The 17921-nt window shown below is 38.0% G+C and overlaps 1 protein-coding gene across 1 annotated transcript in view; it reads right to left on the reverse strand.

Moving 5' to 3' along the window:
- The window catches only part of CFAP47 (cilia and flagella associated protein 47), a 7413452-nt gene that overhangs the window by 2776709 nt on the left and 4618822 nt on the right, over positions 1-17921 (reverse strand). Inside the window, exon 45 of the mRNA XM_044071840.1 lies at positions 9269-9459. Within this exon, the coding sequence (XP_043927775.1) occupies positions 9269-9459 (191 nt within the window). The remainder of the gene's footprint in view (positions 1-9268; positions 9460-17921) is intronic.

Genomic DNA, 17921 nt, shown 5'->3' on the forward strand with positions numbered 1-17921 from the left:
GCTGACAGTAACTTCAAATAAATATTTTTTTTTGTTATTTTTTAATACACTGGTATGTGGAACTTGAATATGCATACTGGTAACATTTCAGGCACTGCTTCAGCAAGTTCAGAATGATTTGAAAGTGATTACAGTTGCTTAGCTTTGAGAAATGCCAACAAAACCAACAAAGGAGACGAGATTGTCCTGTAATTATCTGGAGAAATGTCTAAACCATTTAAAGTAGAGCCATGGGGAATTAAATAATATGCTCTCTGAAGCAAGACAAGCAGCAGTAGCAGAGTGAAATACTGCATGATTTAATTTGCGCATGACATTATGTTTATTAATTTCTAGTTAAAAAGTGCTCCAGGTGATGTAACAAAGCCAGACGGCGCAATATGCCCATGATGAAAACTAAAAATGTCAGAAGTAAAGGTATTTTAGAACACTTAAACCAATAAGACATGAAGGCCAACTGGTGGATATCTTCTAAAAAACACCTGGTAGAAGATCAGAAGTAAAGGTATTTTAGAACACTTAAACCAATAAGACATGAAGGCCAACTGGTGGATATCTTCTAAAAAACACCTGGTAGAAGAACAGATTTGTTTGTCTGTATGATCTATGGAGGCATGCTCTCATTCTCACTACAGAAGGGGTCTCACTGGAGAGATAAGTCAGCAAGCAAAGGAGAGTAGTATTGCTGAAACTGAATTCATCTTCAAGTCTTGGTGAGTACCTTCAAGAGGTAAACACTGTTTTTCACAAAATCTCACCAAAATGACACACATACAGTCTGTATTTATACAGCATATATCATGGACAGAAGTAGGTCAAAATTAATAAAAGACAGCTGGGTGCACAAGACCCAGCATAAAAATGTGCCCAATCCTGGTAGGTGCACTGGTGCCAGGACCGGAAAAAATGACAGTATAGAATCCCCAAAATATGGAAACATTCCTACAATGAGGCATGGCCAGGCCCAGGGGGAGGATGGCCGTCCTGTTTTAGAAGGAAGTAGCAGTCCACAAAAATCACAAAAACTGATAGGCCAAAGAAGAGCCATAAAGATGATAGAGTGGACTATTGATGATAAGAAAGAAATTATGTATTGTTACTATTATGAAAAAGACCAGAATTTCCAGACACAAGACATACAAAAAGATTGAGAGAAATTAGAGGAAAGAAAAAAATTTCTACCAGAAAGACTGTCAGAAGTCTCAAATAAAATTTGTGCTCATTAATACAACAGATTTGTGAAAAACAGTATATAGACCAAGAAACTTTGATCTGTTTGGAAAAAGATGTATCTGAGGATGTGCAAAAATATAAACAACAAAATCTAGTGATTTTTGAAAAGTATAAAAAAGAAGTATGGACATAGGAAAGAAAGAGAGATTTGATACAGCGCAACATTTATGCAAAGGCAAAAGCCAAATTAATCAACAGAAAGAAGGCAGCCCAAAGATATTTGAAGAGAAAAACAAAGACATCCATATATGGAAAATTTCACAATAAAAAAAAAAATCAGAAAAAGAGAATGTAGAAAAGAAGATTAGTAAACTAGAAGTTAAAAAAATAGAAATTGAAATTATGGAGTGCCTGCAAAGTGAAGTATTTGGTGTAGAAAGTCTAACACAGGTTACATCACAGAATGATGGAACAAGTCCCTGAAGTAAGGAGAAAAAGGAAGATCATCAGAAGAAGACATATGGATATGGGGAAAAAAGATATTTAATATGGTATAATACCCATGCAAAGGAAAATTTAAAACTAATCAACACAAAAAGAGCAGCACCAAAGATATTTGAAGTGAAATACAGGCAAAGGAATCCAGAGATGGAAAACTTTACAGTACAAAAAATAAGAAAACAAAGAGGAAAAGCAGAGAAGGAGATTATTCATGGAGAAGTTAAAGAAATATATACTGATGTTATGGAGTACCTGCAAAAGTGAAGGATTTAGTATAGAAAATCTAATTCTGAAAGCACCACAACAGGATAGAGCAATGGACATCCAAATTAAGGGGAAACCAGTGGAATGGGAAGCAATTGGACAAGTGCCATATGAAGATATTTTGGAGCCTTCCACAGGAAACCAGTATAAACATTCACTTGAAGCTGGACAACAAGGGGAGGAAAAGGAAACTGTGGAAACTCTGATGCAGTCATTGCTGAGGAGTGATAGGACAGTGAGTTCCCATATGACACAGCAATGGATGGCACAGGATGAAACTGAAGAAAATGTGTTACAGGAAGATGCTATAGAACTTTCTATAGAATGCCTGCAGGAAATGGAAAACAAAAAATGTGCCCTCAGTTTAGAAGAAAATGAGCTAAGCTGAGTTGCTTGATTTAATACAGATAGATAGACATACTAAGTTCAATGGAAGAAATAGTCTGCAGAAGGTCAATAAAACCCAAAAAGTCAGATGTTTGATAAAACAAATGAATACAGTAATTAGGACTCTCCATAGAGATCCATGTGATATAGCAGAAGTAAACAGGATATATTACTGTGCAGCTAAATTAATAACTGATAAAGTTCTACCACAAGAACACATGGTAGTGAGGGAAAGGATGTGGAAAAATTGAATACCATCATGAAAGTATCAAACAGAGAAAACTATAAAGCAATTAAGACAAGAAGTGTAATTGTTAGAAGAGTATAGAAGGGGGGAACAGATCAACAGAAATACTTAGAAAGATAGACAGGATAAAAGCAATACGCAGTATTAGAACAGATCAGGATCTGTCATGCACTATTGCAAATAAACTAGAAATCTCAGCAAAGGTGGAAAAACTTAGAAGATACGCAGATAAATATAAAGGAAAATTGCAAAATAAGCAATTTATTAATGACCCAAAAAAGTTTTATAGAGAATGGGGAAACAAGGTAAAAGGAATTAAAAGACCACCTAAAAAGAAGAAATGGATATATTTTGGAGAAGTATTTATGAAGATTCTGTGGAACATAACAAAAATGCTAAATGGATAGAAGAAGTAAAAGAAAGAATAAGAGGTTTAAAGGTACAGGATATGAAATGGGATGAAGTAATAGTCAGAGAGATTGAAACAAAGTTAAGAAAAGCCTCTAATTGGAAAATCCCAGGCCCAGATGCAGTACCTAACTTCTGGTTAAAAGTATTGACATCTTTGCACGAAGATTTATCCATGAGTAAGAAATATTTATATGCGCACCCTGAACAGACACTAACTTGGCTAACAACAGGAATAACGATTCTCCTACTTAAGCGTGAACCTTCAAGCTACCCTAAAAATTACAGATCAGTAACTTGCCTCCTGACGACATATAAACTATACACTGGAATTGATGCTGACAGTTTATAGTCATTTAGAAGAAAACTCAATTATGGCAATAGAACAAAAGGACAATAAAAGAAAGTCATATGGAACAAAATATCATTTGTTGTTAAATAAAGTCATAGTGGAGAACTGTAAAAAAGGGAAGAATCTAAATATGGCATGAATCGACTACATAAAAAACGTTTAATAGTATCCAACATTCATGGATAAAACAGTACTTAAAAATGTATAAGATGCACTCTGATTACTTTACAATGAACTTGAAACAGTAGCATACCACTCTGCAATTAAACCATGATAAAGGACAAATTATTATCCCAGGGATAAAAATTCAAAGGGGATATTCCAGGGTGACTCTGTCACTGCTGATATTCTGTCTTGCCCTTAATCCATTAAGCTGTCTACTTAACAGCTTAGGCCCTGGCTATAATTTGGCTCCTAGAAAACAACAAAGTGTAAAGACTTCTCATTTTCTCTTTATAGATGATTTAAAACTGCATAGCTCATCAGATGCGGAACTGAAAGCACAACTGCAAGTTGTCAAAACTTTTTCAGATGATATAAGTATGTCATTTGATCTTGATAAATGTGCAAAAGCAACCTTTAAAGCAGGAAAACTGCAGCACCAAGACAACATCATTTTTGGGACAAGAATGTAATATAAAAAAACTTTAGCAAGAGGGAGTGTATAAATATTGGGAAATGCTGAAGGATCAACAATAAAACATGAAGAAATGTGAATAAAACTTAGTAAGGAATACCTTAGAAGGCTTAAATTAATCCTGAAAACAGCGCTGACATCTAGGAACAAAATTTAAGTTATAAACCAATTTGCTCATTTTGTCCTAACGTACAGTTTTAGAATGATTGAATGGCTCCAAAATGTTTTGTCTAGATTAGACAGGAAAACAAGAAGGATGCTTCATGCTCACCAAATGATTTATAAAAATCAGTGCATACTAAGATTATATATTCCCCATTCCGAAGGAGGGATGGGCCTCCTTGAAATTGATTATATGTATAGATCTGCAATCATGGGACTGCACACATCTGCTGACCTCACAAGACCCAAACATAGTGAAAGTTTTGAAACATGAGGAGAATAAATCTAAGACATCTTCTCTGCTTAGTCTAGCAGAAGCATACCGGTGTCAAGCAGGAATGAAAATCAAACCAGAAGTGGATAAACATTAGGCAGTAACTGACTGTGCCAAAAAAAACAAAAGAAAGAATATAAGGCCATAGGGCAAGAAATGTGGAAACGCATAAATATAGTTGCAAGCATAGAAAATGTCTGAAAGAACCTCATGTTGATCAGGAATGAATGTAGGAGTGGTTAAGGAGAGGCAAATTCAAAACAAGAGATGAAATGTTAATATTGGCGGCCCAAGGCAGTGGGCTATGTACACATTGGTTTAAAAGTCCACTGAAAATGTATGAAAAACAGACAAATGTAGGTTTTGTAAAACAGAATTGGAAACAGTTGCACACCTCGTTGCTGATTGTGACATGCTAAGGGCAGAAGGATTGTATACTGAAAGGCATAATAATATGGCAAAACTCTTGCACTGGGTATTGTGCAAACATTATCATACTGAAATGGCTGAAAAACTCTGTAAACATAAACCAAAAAACATCATGGAAAATGATGTCTACATCACATGGGATTGCCCATTACCAACAGTTCAAAAGATAGATGCTAGAAAAACTGACATAGTGGTCCATGAAAAGAAGACAAAAGTGGCATTGATCACTGAAATCACCACACCCAGTAACTACAATGTCTTGTGTACAAACAGACATAAAGTCATAAAATATCAGGATTTACAGGCAGAAATGAGAGCAATGTGGAAGAAAGATACCCAGACAGTTCCAATAGTAGCAGGAGTAACAAGTCTTATAAAAAAGAACTTACAATCATATTTAGATATGTTACCAATACATGTAACCCCATATGAACTGCAGAAGGGGTCATTACTGGGCACATTGCAGATGCTACGAAGAACATTTCTGGCCAACATTAAAGATTGAAACAATACTAATTTCATGAACTTTAATTGCACTTTGAATTAGTAATGAGGTCCTTTCCCATCATGGTATTAGAACCCAAAAGACTTAGAGAAATTAAAACAGAAGTACTAAGAGGGAAACAATGCAGCCAATGAATCTCCAAACTAAAGAATTCACTTGTCACAGGAAGCAATAACTCACACATTGTTCTTTAGCTACCATCTGTTGCAAAAATATGAGCACAAACTCAGATGATTCTCAAAATGTACTTTACTAAGATGACAAAACCTAAATAGCATAAGAAGAATTGTGCTTACCTAATTCCAACTATACTGCAGTATCAAGGCAATTATCCATGACTGGGTATAAATCTAAAAACATTTTTTACTAGATTTAACTATAAGATGATAAGAATAAGAAGGCACCAACTGTACTAGAGCAAATGGAACACAATTTGTAAACACATTCTAGAAAAGCAGATGTGGAGTATCTCCTCAAGAAAAGGTGTTTTTTGTAACACACAAACTGCTCTATAATACTAAAATTGCACTGTCAAAATTTGCAGATGACCTTAAAATATATTTTACTCTACCCAGCTCTGATCTACCAAAAATTTTAAAATCCATCAATACCTTTTCAAAATTTTCCAACTATAAGTTAAACCCAGAGAAATCCTCAATATTTCCGATTAATCCATCACACCAAGTTCTTATATACCACCAGCCAGCTGAAATCAAAACAAAACATTCCCTGAAGTATCTAGAAATTTCTTTTCAGCAAGACCCAGAATTGTTCTACCAAAATAATATCACAAAATTATGGCTAACCTTATAACAAGATTGCCTTAGATGAAATAAACTTCAGCTACCATTCTTATCAAAGGTGGCAATTATTAAGATGGACATTCTCACAAGACTTCTATATATGTTTAATACCTCCAATGTGATAGTGCATAACAAATTCTTTAACAGATTACACTCTTCTCTCTCCAAATTCATGTGGTCCCCTAAATCTGTCAAAAGTTCCTACCAAAAATTGATATATCCAAAAAAATAAAGTGGGATTAAACCTCCCTGACTTCAAATTATACTACAACATAATTAATGGTAGAAGATTAGTAGTAATTTCTGATGATAATTCGCACAAGAAGACATGGTCTTCAACTTGGATAGAGTTGTTCTATAACTATGTTAGGTCTCTTAAATTTAATCCTAGAGCTCTCCCTTTCTTCACCACTGAGAGTTTGAAAGGCATTAAACTACAATCTTCCTTAAAGGTTCACATAACTGGCTTACAAAAACTTGTTGAATCATTGAAACTTTCTAGCACCTTCAAAACCCTGCAACCGCTACACCTGAATCCAAGCCTTAAAGAAAAGTGTGGGTTGGATATTTACCCTACCTCTTTAGGAGATGTCCCATTTCAGAGTTGAGATCTGCCCTAAATCTCTCTAAAAGTTACACTATTATACTGAGACAAATCAGGGAAATATGTACTAAAATTCTAAATGACCCTAATTTAGATATTAATGACATTAACACTTGTAAAACTTTATGGAGCTTACTCTCATTGAGAATGAAAATGACTTCAAATATGTATAAGCTAATTATGTCACTTAGATACCAGCAGGAGATCTTCTTTTCAAACTACTGGACTGACTTAGAATCAACAGTCTCAGTCTCTCAAAAAACTCTGTCTATACAAATAACTTTAAAGTCAATCCCCTTTAAAAAAACTCAGTTATACCAAACTTATGATTCTTAATTATGCTTACCGCACTCCAACAATACTCCACAAATTTAACAATGCAATCTCCCCTCTTTGTATTACTATGAATTCCAAAAGGCTGACCTCTTCCATATTTGTTGGAGTTGTAAGTGCACATATAAGCTATGGTGTTCTCTAAGAGTTTGACTACAAAAAATAGGTTATGAGAAATCTACCCTTCCTGGGAATTCATTATGCTACACATCCCCCTTCTGGCTTGTCAGAATTACAAATTCATATCACTTTATTTACTTTAATTAAATTTTATATTACCCTGAATTGGAAAAATAGATTCCTGCTCACTTAGGAAGGTTTTTAATAAACAAATGTCAATAAAATACCGCTCATAGATTTTTAATCCATTACCAAAAATTACACTCACATTTCCTTGAATACCGAAGTATATTATTTTGATCACATTTTGCAATAATTTTCTGCACCTGCCACTCTCAATTTAAAGGTAGATTGTAAACCTTAGGTCAATAAACTCATCATTTTCTTATTCTTCCTACCTATTAGTTTCTAGGACCTCCAATTGTAAATTTGTTTGATCTAAAGAGTAATTTTGCTTAAGACCAATTGTCATCTTACCTTGTCAGGCAATTAGCACTTATGTACATAGCTTATCTGTTGTATTCTTTTTGACTGCAGGCATTAGATTTACCAGTCTTTGTTTCCACTTTCAATGGATGATATTTGTCTTTTTTGGTGTTCTTATTGTTAAAAACATAAAGATTTTGGGGGTAATGTAGCAAAACAAACTAAAATGAAAGAATCTAAAATATCACAAAAGTAGAAAATAAATCAATATGAAATCCGTCATGTGATAAGGTGAATTCATCTGTCAGTGCAATAAATGTTACAAGTAATGTACAGTCAATTATAGGAGAATTGAAGTATTTATTACTGTATGCCAGTTGATCAACCCAGCATGAAGTACATCCTTCAGAAAAAGTGTATTTTCAAATAAGTCCCATCACAGGCCTTCTTTAAAAAATTCTGCAAATCGTCAGGCCCTCTGGCTATATCAGTTTCACATTACTATTAAAAATCAAGAACTTGACCAAGTTTTCTTTTTTGTTGTTGTTTCTTTCAGGCCTTTGCACATGTTAAGTCTTTCGGCTTTTCCCAGTTAGGGGTCGCCACAGCGGAACTCCGGTCCGCTAATGATTGGCAGTAGATTTTTACGTGCTGAGTTGCCGGCCCTGATGCACAACCGTCAACGAAGGTACGCCCATGCACGCATGTCTCCACATAGAAGACGTTCTAGCTATGACTCGAACAGGACAACGTCTTTCTGTGAGGTGACAGCCTTTGCACATAATATATATAATTAAGTTCCTTTTAATTTTGTGTTTATTACTTATTAAGTTCAAATATGTGTTAAAAAATAAAAATACATTTGAGTAAAAAAAAAAAACAATCAATTACAGATATACTCATTTTTATGTCTCTCAGCAGTACCCAGATTTCCATTAAGTAGCTTCTTTTTTGCTTCTGTGCATGGCAAATTACTGCTAAATTATATCAAATTATTCTGCATTTTAGTAAAATACCTGATAAATGGCACAATGGCACATACATAATTGTGACTATACCCAGACCATCAGAATGCAATGACAGCAAAATATACAAGTAACATGCACTTCACAACTACAATTTCTCTTTGAGGAGTGAGAAATGCTTGCTGATATGGAAACTCCTACTGGTGGCTGAATATGCCCACATACTCCATAATTGTCTTAATTTGGTTAAGAAAGTTTGATAGTAATGCCTATGCATCCAATCTTGAAAAAATAAAATTGAAGAAAAAATGATGACCAGATGAGTGATATATCTCTTGAACATAAGGCCTGTTTATGACACCACTTTCTCCTAAAGGCTCTGGACTAGATGTTGCACTATTCTTTTAAAATTTTTGCACATCAGACAGTGTCAAACAATATTTCCCCATGGATTGGATACTCTACCTCCCTTGAAAAGAAACTAGTCTGGTACTTTTAGTGAATAGTGAAGTCATATGCAGACCTTACATTCAGGAGATGTCACTCGCATGGTGACCATTTTTTCTTCAGTTTTAAAAAATAGTACATTAGATAAACAAAAGTATTTTGCAATCAGACATATATATGTGATTTACATTTTTAAACTATGCATGTAAAACAAAAATTCTGTATACTTACAATTGGTATTTCTTGTGTGACAGCTTGATGTACTGGAGTTACAAACTGAAGTGTTGCTTCAGCACTATTCTGGTTGACCACACACTCAATGATATAAACTCGAACATCATGTGCAGACAGCAGAACAATTTGGCATTGATGGCACCCAGGATTTTTTGCAATGAACTTTAGTGGAAGAATGACAGCATTTTCTTTTGTTGAGAATTAACAAAACAAAACAAAAAAGAAAACAAGTCTAAGCAAACACTGATTCGAGTTTAGCCATTTTGTCACATAATAAGTAATTGTAAAAATTACTGCTATAAGCTGAAAAACGAGACATATTTTAGTGTTATCTTGATGAGTCTGTCAGTTTTCCATTATTTACTTTTGTGTTTGAATACTGGTAGCCTAATAACTTGCTGATGATCACTTCCATGTTTCCTAGTATTCAGACATCACATACACAAAAATACATTTTAATGCATGTCACTTTTAATGTATATAGCATATATTTTTTATATAATTTATTCAATTATTCATTAGTTCTCTGATTGCCCATTTTATGCAAACCAGGATAACAGGGAGCCAAAACCTGCCCTGGCAGCCAGTGGAGACACGGCAAAAAAACAATATCAGGCAGGTTTCCAGCATATAATAGCATTAAACACACACACACCGCTTGCACATCTATAGGCAGTTTGAAGGATTTCTATTTCACCTACTACATGTCTTTGAGATGCGGGAAGAAAATACAGCACAATGCAAAAAAAGCCCTGCGACTACACTGAAGCCACACAAAGTGCACAAAGAAGGTACTCCAGATGAAAGCCAAATTTAATATCATAGAAGAAATGAAATAATATATCCATATAAATGTGTAGTAAATTTAATAGAGGGCAAACATATTTCAGATACTTGAAGCAAATGTTGCATTACAACCTATATGTAATAGTTCAGCTTATAAAAAAAGGGATTCTGGCTAGATCTGGGGATACCATTGCCCCCCTTTATTCAGCCCTCATTTGGCCAATCATTGAGTATAGTGCCTCCTTTGGCATGTATCTGTTCAAACATATGCAACAACTGGAATGCACAGAGATGCAAACAGATACCTTACTAAAAGGATACATGCCCTAAACAGTATGTCCTACATAGATCATATCCCTGTTACTATGCTCAGTATCCTACATTAAAAGGTGACCTGTGTCTAGCATACAAGGCAACCTCTGACCCAATACTTATGGATTTATTGCACATCAGCAAGTCAAATGGCATAAAAAAATACTCGGTCTAGGGATTTAGTCCTCTTTTGCAACATCAATAAAATGGTTCGGAGGGAGAGGTATATCTTGCAGAGGACAATGCTGATCTGGAGCAGACTCCCCATCTATATAAAACAAAGTTCATCCTTATCCATATTCAAGTACAACCCAGATTTTTGGATGAGAAACAGAAAATTTACCCCAGGGTGCCCCCTGTACCACTAATGGACAGAGAGGGCTCCTAAATGTTTTATTCCATGCATGGGTCCCCTCAAATTACCTAAGGTATGATCTCAGTTTTTCTCATTGGGGCTAAAATATAATTATCGACCATGGGATGGGTAAGGCCAACCTCTAACAAATGTTAATTTGGGTACCAGAAGAGAAATTGTCTAGGCTTAAAATGGCCCACAACAGCAGCTAGCCTAGTACTTACCTATGAAACTATGGACCTATAAACAAAATTAACAATATTAAAAACAACTTGTTATTTTCTAATGCATCAAAGATCTACATTTTCAACTTCAGCAGAAAACATTCCACACACACACACACACACACATATATATATATATATATATATATATATATATATATATAGAGCATTTGATCAGCTTTTAATATAAATCTTATCTCAATTCCCATCTTTTTTAGAAAACTGTAAATACTAAATAAATTTGTAACAATGTACTGTGTACTGATTATGGGCATTTGGCAGTTTGAAATAAATAATTTGTGCTGAAATGTGAACATACAATGTCTTGAAGTGAACACTGTGAATATCATGGTGGGTAATTATGGAAGATTTGATGCCAAATGAAAAAATATATATAATTCTTGTATGAAACTAAAAGAAATAAATCAGAAAAGCCTCAATTATAACTTTTACTATAAATTTCAATTTACAAAGGCATGACAACAGTACATATTCCATATCTCCAGCATACACCCCAGGATTCATTAAACTCCATGTTGGAAAAGCATTATTCCGACATGGAGTGTACTGTGTCCGTCTAAGTGCAGGCGTAGCAGTAGTGTGCTCTGCATATTCATGAAGGCATGCTACTGTTATGGCTATGCGGATACAAACACCACTGAGTGCAGGGGGTGTATCTAAGTGCACGCACATCTAACATGCCCCCTGCACTCAGAAAGTGTCATACGGCACTTTTGAAAAGCATTTCAGTGCCCATGAATAAAATGAGTATGTCAGTGTCCGCAGACACTGAAATAGAGGAGCAAGAAACAATGCAGGGGGTGTATGGCATGTTCTGTTACACACCCCTGCATTGTAAAAGTGCTGTACCGCCATAGCCGTCAACAGTACATATTTCCGCGTAATGCCCAGATGCCTGCCCCACATACTTCTCAACCTCCTAGAACAAGAAAGCTGTACAAAGCCATAAGTAATGGGGGGACAAAGGCACAAAAATAGGGATACTTTTTAAATATTGCACTGACAAACCAGGAAAGCTGATAGAATAAAAGATTTGCAGTAGCACAGAATTCCTGAAGGGTATGAAGACTGAAACACAAATATCTGCCATTTGAAAGTGTCATATGGCCATAACTGTCACCTGTACAGGTTTCTGCAGAATGCTCAGATGCCTGCCTCACATACTTCTCAACCTCCTAGAGCAAGAAAGCTGTACAAAGCCATAAATAATAGGGGGACAAAGGCACAAAAATAGGGACACATTTTAAATGTTGCACTGACAAACCTGGAAAGTTGATAGAATAAAAGGTCTGCAGTAGCATGGATTTCCCGAAGGGTATGAAGTCTGAAATCCAAATGTCTGTCAGTATGTTCTGACTTAAACCCCCAAGTGATTTGCCAATGATTTGCTAGAAAACCACAGTCACACTTCATAACTTTGTAAGACCAATAATTAAAATCTCTCGCTATGTGTCCCTTTACAATTTCCCTTACTGTGACTGACAACGAGTACAAATACATGCAAATAAAATGGGTTTATAAATTTATATATATATTTTTTCTATTCTAAGGTATGTTTAAGAGTAGCTGAACAGATGTGCACATTATGGCCCTCTGCTCGGCATTGCTGAAATCCCACAGGAGATAAATAAAAATATACAGCTGAAATCATCATGCTGAGATAGCGTAGTGATTAGAGTCCTGGCTTTGCATGCAGGTGTTCACAGTTCGAGTACTAAAGCAGGCATTTTATTTTTACATGGGAAAGCAGTGTTAAATTATTTTAATTTTAAATTATACAGCATTTGATATTTGTCAACCAGGGTAGTGTAGCGGGTCTAAAATGTAATTGTGAGTGCATATAACATGTGAAATCACCCATGTATATACAAGTACCCATACAGTATAGTCACACCCCATGGTAATGTAATGAAAGCACATAGAGGGATGTCATGTAAAGTAAATCATGTACACTTACTAATATGTCACTAATGATTAATGAAGTCATTATCCTGATATTTTTTAAATGAAAACTGAGCAATGGTTAGCAGTGCTCAGCTATGCTTAGTGGGTATAAGCACTGCTTAAATGTGAATGCTAAGCAGCAGTCAACTCAGCTAAATGGATTTGTGCACTGTTAAGCAATGCTCAGCAATTACCCCTTTAAGCACTGTTCAACCCACCTTAGTGGATCTGCACACTGCTTAGCTGAGCTTAGCATTTTCAAAATGGTCCAATGATGGCAAGCGCCAGTTAAACAGGCTTAAACTATTCCTGGCTCCGCCAAGTCTGCACTTCAATTTTTCCCTTAAGAAAGCTCTACTTTCAACAAAATCAGTCTATTCGCTTTATCATAAGCCTAGCACTTGCTCCTAAAACCTTTCTTTTAAGTGAAGCACCCTTAAACTAACGTAAGCACTACATCCACCTACAACCCGTGTTAATACCCACTTCCCTTCAAAGTCCTCTCTTTGACCCAGTTACACATCACCCCCTTATACTATTCTGGCATGTCGAGTGGTATATTACTGACGTCCTCTACAGTTCAGCTGGTTAATCTGGGAATCCTGAGACAATGTTACAATTGTCTCATGTACATAGACAACCCTCTCCTCCTCCCAACAAACACAAACACATGTGAGAGATGCAACTATATAGCCAAACTGGAGGCTGAACTCTCTCAACACAGGACTAGCAAGACCAGACAGGAGGAGAAGGTAACCACACACACAACAAATCCAGTCTCACATAAACCAGCCACAACTGCAAACCAAACACATAATAACACAAAGACATACTCGGAGGCTCTAATAAAAAACTTACCGAAACAACAGAGGCTCCCAAAGCAGGCATCCAAGAAAACACCACCTCAAAACTCTGCACATGCAACACATAGTACACAAAGTCAGTGTGCCAAACAATCACAGCCCTTAAGGTGAAACACCATGCCTGATACACTAGTAATGGTGACTCTATAGTCAGACACACTGACGTCCTGCTTACCAGGCTGAACAAAGAGAGGGTAATGGTGAGCTGCCTGTCGGGAGCTAGGATCCGCCACATAACACAAGCACTCAGGTCACTCCAAAGCAAGTACAAATATGACTCCGTCATTCTCCATGCCGGCGTGAATGACCTGAGACGTACCTCCTTGGACTACATAAAAAGAGACACGGAGGAGCTCTCTGATTATGTAGCCCAGGCCGGTATGACCCTGACCCTGAGCAGCATCTTGCCCTCACCAAGAATGATGCCACAATACAAAGACAAGATGATCAGCTTTAATAATTGGCTCAATTACTGGTGTCATTCTAGGGGGATCCAATGTCTGTCTGCTTGGGATGACATGCTGGACAAGCCACGCTGCTTCGCAAGGGATGGATATTGGCTAAGGCTCTTGCCACCCCCATACTGCCTTTTTTAGGCAAGGCTCAAAAGACAAACCCACCACCTTAGAAAACAATAAAGGAAAAAAATCTAAGGGTAATGCTGCTCAATGCCAGAAGTCTAAATCTCAAGATGCAGGCTCTCGAAGCACTCCTCAGTATGGAGAGCATCGATGTCTGTGCAGTAACTGAAACCTGGTTCAAGGCTCTTGAGAGCACCCCAGCCCTACCAGGTTATACCTCGTATTATGCATTTCGGCCCCAAACCCTGGGCCGAACCACAAAAGGAGGGGGAGTGTCCATATTCATTAAAGATACCCACACCTCCAAGTTAGTGGCAACGCACAAAGCATCGGAGACCATCCATGTACAACTAACCATAGGCAAAACTGCTATACAACTTGTAGCATGCTACAGACCACCCTCTCAATCTCAGGAACTCCATTCAGCCTTCCTGAAGACTCTGAAGGATATGAATGTCTCACCAAATACCATCATATTGGGAGACTTCAACTACCCAAACATAGACTGGGTGCATTACTCAAGCCCCAACACCCTAGCCCAAAGGTTCCTGGAATTCATCAACTCAAATGTGATGGAACAACTAGTCACCTCCCCCACAAGGGGAAATAATATACTTGACCTGATCATCACAAACATGGGGACAAAATGCTCAAAACCGGAAGTATACCCCTCACTAGTGAGATCAGACCATAAACTAATAACCCTAGATATTCCTATCCCACCTCCACCCCCAGCACAAAAGACCACAGTGAGAAACTTCTCAAAAGCCGACTTTACACTCCTTAGGATTGAAATGGTATCCTTCAAGCCTCCTGGGCCAGTGGAAACCACATCCCACACTGCTGAATCCTTCACAAATGCTTTCTACGGGCATCTCCAAGAATGCATTGATCATGCAATCTCAAATAAAACCAAGACCCTTTCCACCAAAGCTAGGCATCCTATCTGGTGGACCCCAGCCATAAACAAACTTTATAACAAGAGAAGGAAGTTACTGCAAGACAGAGCAAAATCCCATAAAGGGAAGGCATCCCTGATCAGCACTAGCAAAAAACTATGTTCGCTAATAAAATCATCAAGGGCCAACTTCGAGAGAAAAATCGTTAAGGACACTAAAGATAATCACAATGCCTTCTTCAGTTATGTTAGAAACCTGGGCGGAAACCCTCAGATATGCGCAGAGTTAGTTCATAATGGCAAAAAATACACTGAACCCACAGATATTGCCAACATACTGGCAGACAGGTTCAGTGCAAATTTCTCCCCTCCCTCTCCCCCAAAAGATGAAATAAGTATCTCAGCTGAATGCAACCTCCCTGAAATCTCAGATGTCCAGGTGAGAGCTGCCCTCAGCAAAGCTAAAAATGCAGCATCCATGGGACCTGATGGTGTCCCGGGTTGTGTGCTACATGAACTCCTAGAGGAGCTAAACCTGCACATAAGAACGCTGTTTAATCTTAGTCTTGCTACAGGATACATCCCTGAACACTGGCATACAGCTACAGTGGTCCCACTCCACAAAGGTGGCACCTCTACAGACCTTCGAATCTACCGCCCCATAAACTTGACCAACCTGGTCTGCAAAGCTATGGAAAGGATCATTATGGAACTCATAAACAAAGACATCGGGGACCTACAGACAATTGACCCTACCCAGTTCGGCTTTGTAAAAGGCAGATCCTGTCTTTTAAACCTGGTGGACTTTTTTGAAATGGTCACTAGAGCCATCGATGAAGGCAAAGCAAGTTCATACAGCCTACCTGGATCTGGCAAAAGCCTTCAACACAATACCCCACTCAGGCATCATAGGCAAGCTCAACAGCTTAAATGTAAACCCATTTGTCACAAGATGGGTTGCAAACTGGGTAAAGGACAGAACCCACAAAGTCAGAATAGCTGGGACTATGTCAGACTCTAAGCCAGTCACAAGTGGAGTCCCACAGGGCTCTGTCTTGGGACCCCTCTTGTTTGGCATTTATTTCTCAGATGTGCAGGCAAACATAGGGGGGTTGTGGCTGACAAAGTTCACAGACGACTGCAAACTAGGCGCCATGGTCGATACACCAGCTGACACATGCATCCTCCAGAAGGGCCTCACAGAAACAGATGACTGGTGCCAGAGTCATGGCCTTAAACTAAATGCCAAAAAATGTATAGTCACCCCCTTTGGAAAAAAAAAAGTACCCACAAATTACCACATAGGTGGTAATCCATTAAGTACGGAAAAAGTAATCGGAGACCTGGGGACCCAAGTTGACAGTGACCTCTCATTTGAAACCCACGTCGCCAAAGTGGTTAGAAAGACCTTCTACCTTGCCCACCTTATCATGAAGGGATTCATATCCAGATCAAAGGATGTCATTGTACCCTTATATTCCTCCCTTATCAGGCCTATGATTGAGTACAATGCCCCATTTGGTATGTACCTCACCCGGCACCTGCAGCAGCTGGAGAGACCCCAAAAGTACCTTACCAAGAGGATCAAGGGTCTCTAGCATATGTCATATGCTGCCAGACTGAAAAAGCTCCAGCTCTATTCAGTAGCATACCGCCTGCTCAGAGGTGATCTGTGCCTTATGTACAAGGCCATGTCCAATTCAGAATTAATGGACATGCTCCACCTCAAAAAATCCAAATCCATCAGAGCCACGAGCTAAAGATCTAAACCTCAGCACAAATATGAATAGGACATGCTGGAGGGACAGATTCATAACCCAGAGGCTTCCCGCACTCTGGAACAGGATACCTATCCATGTTAGGCAGAGCCCCTCACTGACTCTCTTCAAGAGAAATCTGGATGAATGGATGGGTGATCGTAGGTTTACCCCGGGGGTCATCTCTGTGTCATTGCTAGATAGAGGCACAGTAAACTAAATTTAATTTAAATTGTACACTTTTGTATCATTACATGTGGTGGCGAAAGCCACATACACTTTGGCTAGGCTTATAAATGCCCTAGGGCAAATAGCCTAGTACTATACTATGAAACTATAATATGGCCTTATTTAAACCATGCAGGTGGGAATTCAGCCATAACCTGTTTAGTTTGATCTTTGCAGGAGCATGTCTGGCGTCGGAGAGGGTCCTTGTTTTTGGGCAAAGTGCTGGGGCATCCTGGAGTCCAGGATCATGGCTGCACTCCTCGTAGAACACCATGATGACAGACTGCTTTAGGGCCAGTACCGGGGCTCTCAGCATAAAGCCGAGGCCTGGGACCATCTGGTGCATGACCTCACCAGTGCCACTGGAATCCCCTGAACTGGTGAGCAGGTACAGCATCATTATGCTGACCTAAAGCATACAAAGGGGGAGCTCTTGGCCCAATGGATCCAAGATGCTTGGGACCAGCATGTTCCAGCAGTTTGTAAGTATCCCAGATATAGCTGTACCAAATTCTAGCCTGCGTATGTGATAGGTATGCAGAAGAGAGTGATATGAACATTGAGGCCCATGCCAACAGACTGACAAGGATGCACTGACAGGCTGATGAGTACAGATCTACCTTTCAGTATATATTGAAATAAATAAGGAGTAAAAATTTTTTTAAAAACCCGTTGTTCTGT

The sequence above is a fragment of the Protopterus annectens genome, chromosome 5.part0, assembly GCF_019279795.1.
Source record: "Protopterus annectens isolate FY-2018-M chromosome 5.part0, PAN1.0, whole genome shotgun sequence".
NCBI lineage: Eukaryota > Metazoa > Chordata > Ceratodontiformes > Protopteridae > Protopterus > Protopterus annectens.